The sequence below is a fragment of the Triticum aestivum genome, chromosome 4A, assembly GCF_018294505.1.
Source record: "Triticum aestivum cultivar Chinese Spring chromosome 4A, IWGSC CS RefSeq v2.1, whole genome shotgun sequence".
In the NCBI taxonomy this organism is placed as follows: domain Eukaryota; kingdom Viridiplantae; phylum Streptophyta; class Magnoliopsida; order Poales; family Poaceae; genus Triticum; species Triticum aestivum.
In genome coordinates this window covers 474,042,924-474,048,231 of record NC_057803.1, presented here as the reverse complement: position 1 = coordinate 474,048,231, position 5,308 = coordinate 474,042,924, and the positions used below count along the sequence as shown (strand labels likewise).

Below are 5,308 nucleotides of genomic sequence, written 5' to 3'. Positions count from 1 at the left end.
ACATGTCAATGCCAAATATGGAAATGGGAATAGCAACGCAAGTGGTAATAACTTGACAAAACAACACACTGGCTGAACCTGGCCATGGTCTTGTCAGACAGCCATCCAGAATGCAACATGCCTTGTGCTACTGTAAACTGCGAAGAGAAAATATTCTTGAGCACAAACTGCAATTTTATGATATGGTTATTAACGCAGATCAGTGCCTCTAGCCTATGATTAGTTAGTTAAACAGTAGAAGTACACTCCAGATTTGGCAGTATGTCTGTCCAATCCATGTGTTGATGGTCAGATTCAGGTTAAAATAAATAGTTCCATCAGGAATGGCTACATTAGCCTGCTCAGAGACACCTCCAACACCCAACATTATGATCAGGTGCCAATAGCAACTTGTAACAGGTTTGTCCATTTGCAATCATCAAGAGACAGGATGCATCATGCAAAGACAGAGCCACATGGCCTGCCTGGAACCCCTCATGCACATCATAACATGCATGGGCAACAAAAGATGATAAACCCGTCACTTAAACACATGTTTTTTTTTATGTAACACATGGTTACTGGGAAATATGCAATTGCAGAAAAAGAAAAAGAAATTGCGGGTAAAAGAAAAGAATAATTGCAATATGAAAAGAGGTGAGCATCAATAGGAATAATTTGACAAATGTCAACCTTGCAGCACTTGTCATGTCAGGAATTCATAATCCTGTTTCAAGACGCAAGAGTTATCATACCTTTCTACTTGAGCAATAAATGATAATCTCCTGAACTGAAATACTAGTGTGGACGAGTGTAACATTAAAAACTCTTATTATACCCCCAAATATGGACAACTTTACACCAAGAATAAACAACTTACACCAAGAGTAAACAATATATATACCATAAAAAAGAATTTCGACAAACCAAATGATTTCATATAGGCTAGAGCTGCCTAGGAAAAATCCATCAAAACTATTTGCAGGAAAGCTGCCCGTTTATCTTCAAAACTGTGACCTGTAAGTAGCCAGAGGCTTGACATACCAGTGCAAAACATCACATGTTCTTTCTTCTGGCCACTCGGTTGGACACCGGCACCATTGACTCAAAGCTTTCATACCCATCATCGAACACCCTGCTGCGACGCTCAAACGCCCTGCTGTGACGTAACAACTGGCTTGCTGAATCATACCCCATGAGTAGATGAAGTGCCGAGTCTGAAACCTTCTTGCTACTTTGTGTGGCAGCAAGGGATGGTCCAGCTCGAGTAGACAAGCTTCTTGTGAAAGATGCTCCACATTCTTCACTTACACTGACGGGATAAGAAGCACTCTCAGTTCTAGCAACTTTTCTGTTGTCAGCCTTGCTTAATTTTTGGGTTAGTTCCTTACTGGCATTTGCATTGGCTTGATTTACAGCAGGAACAGACAATACAATAACCTTGGAGCACTTACCACACTGCATTTTCCCAATCTTTCTTTTTGACATGTAGATATCTGATGGCATTTGAACCAAAAAGAAACAGCTGTTGCAGACGGTATATGGTGAAGCACCTGACAAAGGCCGCAAAATATGCTTTCTCACCACACGCTTCTGTTCCTTGAAGCTTGACTTGAGCGAATCGTGGTCAGGGATTGAGCTACCAGCTTGTGAGGATTGGTAATATGAATTCAACTCCCAAGCATCAAAGTTGTGCGGGATGTGCGCTTGCACATGTCCAAAATGGCAGTGTGCACATGAATGGGGTGGTGAGAAAGGATTTGGCGGGGGGTACCTTGGTGGCTTTCCATGACCATAATAGGAGTCTAGAGTACAAGAACTTGGGATGGAATCAGTATCAACACTTCGAAACTGTTGCTCAACATCATAGGTATTCAGTTGTTGTGGCTGGTATTCCAGGTCTTTCTTCTGATACCTTTTCTCCAAGCCCTTGTTGCTAGAAAGCCTATTTAGCTGATCTCTTAGACCATCCATCTTCTTGAGGCGCTCAAGTTGATCAACAGTCTTGAACTTACTTGATGTTTTTATCGACAAATCCCCTTGACTAGGTGACCCACTTGAGAGAGAACTGGAGGTCCCATCCATTTGTGATTCAATAAAGTTTCGGATTGACCTGAAGTTTTCAGAATCAAGAGAAAGTCCTTGACGAAGTAGACTATCTCTGTACCTGCATGATATCTCTTCTTTCTTCTTAGTGAAGCTAGTTGGGTTGCAATGAATCCTCTCATTTGACAAGCTTGAAAACCCAGCATCAGCTACTGGATTGTCAGCTTGAACACATAGAGTGGTGTTGTCATCTTCCGTACGGCCCTGCTTCTGTTCTTCAGTGCCATCATTGGAAGTTACCTCATGTTGATCAAAAATTTGTCCAGATTTGAGATGTTCGTCATTGAATGAAGAGATGTCCTCTTCACATGCAGTTTCAGTCCCCAGGTACTGTGGATCCTTATCATGCTCATTCTCATGAATTATTTCTGCAACGTCCTTATCTACAACCACGGCATGCTCATTCGCATGAAAGCAGTTGATCTTATTGTCATCTTCAATACAACCATCTTCCTTCTCTTTAGGGCCTTCAGTTGTTAGCTCGTTTTGTTGGAAACTTTGTCCAGATTTGAGATGTCCGTCACCAAAGGAAGAGATGCTTCCTTCACATGGCTTTGCACTTCCAGTGTCCAGGTATTGCGCATCCCTATCAATCTCATTCTCATGAATTGTGTCTGGACTGTCTGTGTTTGTAAGCACGAAATGCTCATTCCCATGAACACAGACGATCTTATTATCATCTCCAGTCCAACCCTCTTCCAATTCTTTAGTGCCATAAGCTATTAGCTCATTCTTTTCAAAATTTTGTTCAGATTGTACATATTTGCCATCAGCTTCACATGCATTTGCACTTTCATTAACCAGGAATTGTGTATTCTTATCATGCTCCTTCACATGAATTTTCTCTCGAGTGTCTGTGTCTGCAACCCCAATATGATGTTCTGACAGTTCATCTGCATCACTGAAAGCATTTGCACTTTCATTAACCAGGAATTGAGGATCCTTATCATGTTCCTTCACATGAATTTTATCTTGAATGACTTTGTCTGCAACCGCAATATGATGTTCTAACGGTTCTTCTGGATCACTGAAATACCTCTCCAGTTCTTCAATCAATCGACCATGAGGATCACTTCGAGGGCTATCATTCATTTTGCCCCCTGACAAAAACCTTCGGCTACCAATTTGATTATGCAGAGCATCATTAAGCCCATTATTGTCTGCTACATCCAAAAAGTCTTCCTCATCATCACTTAATGATAAAGACCTCTCCAATTCCTCAATCAGATCTTCATAAGATTCAAAACATAAACCCCCATACGGTTGCAACCTCTCCTCTCTCCGAGCCACCATGTTAATGGATTTAGCCCCATCATCCTCATACAATTTGTTTGTCTCAGCTGCCTCATGGCAGTTCATATTTTTATTGCCAGCAGAATTTTTTTGCTCAGACATGCTCTCTATTTCTCCTATCACATTTTTACCGGAATCATCTCCCAGTTCCTCACCTGCGATGCTATGGACAGTTTCAGCTTCGCTGGCAACACTAGCATCGTTTGCATCATCCATAATACAACCCTTTTCCCCATCTGCATCTTCACTTATTTCAACACTCTGTACATTTTCTATTAGTTTCATACTAGAATTAACTGTGGCACCTTTGTCATCTGCCTCTTCGATCATAAACTCGGGGTCTCGGGCATTGCCAACACTTAGGGAACAATTCTCCTCACCGTCAACCTCGCCAGATGCTGCACTCTCTCCAACAGACATAGTCCTTTCTGTGTTAAGATTCTCACCGGAAATGGCATGCTTGCCGACAGAGGAAATATTTCCCTCAACCAAATTTTCACTAGGCTGCATATCAGCAGAGACAACTTTCAGTTCATCGGAACAAATAGACTTGCTGGTCTGAGGGGACCCTTCCAAGCTGTGTGGAAAATTGTTCTGTTCATCGGATACCGAATCAGGCTGAGTTACTTGCGCACCTCGATTTTTCGCTGCATCAAATATTCAAGGACTATAAAAAAAGTCTGAAAAATAGAGATACTGCTTAGCCAGGCAAGAAGGATAGATCCTATGATTTATACCTCTAAGAATGGTGCCGCAGCCACCACACTGGTAAACCGGAATGGACGGGTACTCCACGAGAAGCTGGAGGCATTTGGGGCACCTGACGAACCGAAGATTCTGAGCTTCCATGGACATGATCTCCTCACCGCCACAGTATATCGGTTACAGAAGGTAGATGCACTTCAGTGAAAAGGTACCAACATCACCCCCTGATGACAATAATGAACTTCACCACAGTTATCTTCCACTCTCTGGCATCAAAACAATCTATTGTTACAAAGAATGGATACACTAATCAAGGAATAAGGATAATGCAGCAAGGAGGAACTCCACCACAATATATTTTCTTTCCCAGAAAAATAGACATCAGACGATTGTTTTTGATAGATTCATTTAGTCAACAACAGCTAGCTCAAGTTCAAGAATATAGATATATGTATAAAGAGAGAAAAAAAAACGCCACCTGTCGCATCAAAAAACATGGCAGCAAGAAATCACATGGACCACGGATCAACCGAATCGATCAGGGAGCGCTTGCAGATCTAGGAAGGGGAGAAAAAATCTACAGCCGTGCGCAAAGGGAACACGAACCTTGTGCTCGTAAGACCACGGCACCGGAGAAGATCATCTCACGCCGCAATGTCTCGCTCCTCCTCCCGCCTCCCCAGGCGAGAGCGAACTCGGAGGGATCGCAAGGGGGGCGGTGAATCTTGGGCCACGGAGGAGGAGAGAGATGGAGCAAAAGCGAAAGGGGGAAAAGGAGGCTATGGCGTCAGTGATGTCCAGCTGAGCTCAGGGTCGGGCTGTCTGGTGAAAGTTGGAGGAGAGAGAAGGGGGGCGGGGGAGGGAGGAGACCATGGCAGGGGGGCCAAGAGAAAGGGGGGAGACGAGGGGGAGGAAATGGTGGTGTGTGATGCTGTGTTTTGGGGATGAGACAAGGCACGGTGCTGTCTGCTTGGCGGCATGACCACTTGACCACGCCAGTTTACTCGCTGGAAAATGTGTGTTTGTAATTAATTGCACGTGGACAAGTCAAGAGCTCAAAAGGACGCGGGTTTTAAGGGGGCAGCTAATCTAGAGCATCTACAAATCTAAGAGCATCTCTCACGTACCCCGCAAACCGTCGTCTAGCAAATTTCGTTTATGGTATCCTATAAACAAAATTTACGGTAAGGCGGACGCGAAGACAGAACAAATCCCGCAAACATAA

The 5,308-nt window shown here is 43.4% G+C and overlaps 1 protein-coding gene across 2 annotated transcripts; it reads right to left on the bottom strand.

Annotated features, from left to right (window-relative positions):
* Window positions 1-603: 603 nt before the first annotated feature.
* Window positions 604-4,974, bottom strand: LOC123086455 (uncharacterized). Of its 2 annotated transcripts, none has more exons than XM_044508218.1 (3): window positions 4,690-4,974; window positions 4,116-4,349; window positions 604-4,025 (listed from the first exon to the last, which is right to left on the bottom strand). In XM_044508218.1, exons 2-3 carry the CDS (start codon window positions 4,231-4,233, stop codon window positions 1,036-1,038), a joined length of 3,108 nt encoding a protein of 1,035 aa, XP_044364153.1. In that variant the 5' UTR covers window positions 4,234-4,349; window positions 4,690-4,974; the 3' UTR covers window positions 604-1,035. The 2 variants fall into 2 exon arrangements, with proteins under 2 accessions (XP_044364153.1, XP_044364154.1); XM_044508219.1 differs by having other exon boundaries at window positions 4,116-4,307.
* Window positions 4,975-5,308: the final 334 nt, after the last annotated feature.

What these genes read in the sequence shown, in the direction of transcription:
- LOC123086455 (XM_044508218.1), bottom strand. Translation starts at nt 4,233, where the DNA reads ATGTCCATGGAAGCTCAGAATCTTCGGTTCGTCAGGTGCCCCAAATGC. An exon ending in CTGCGGCACCATTCTTAGAG is followed by an intron (nt 4,026 to 4,115) that starts GTATAAATCATA and finishes TATTTGATGCAG; the next exon opens with CGAAAAATCGAGGTGCGCAA.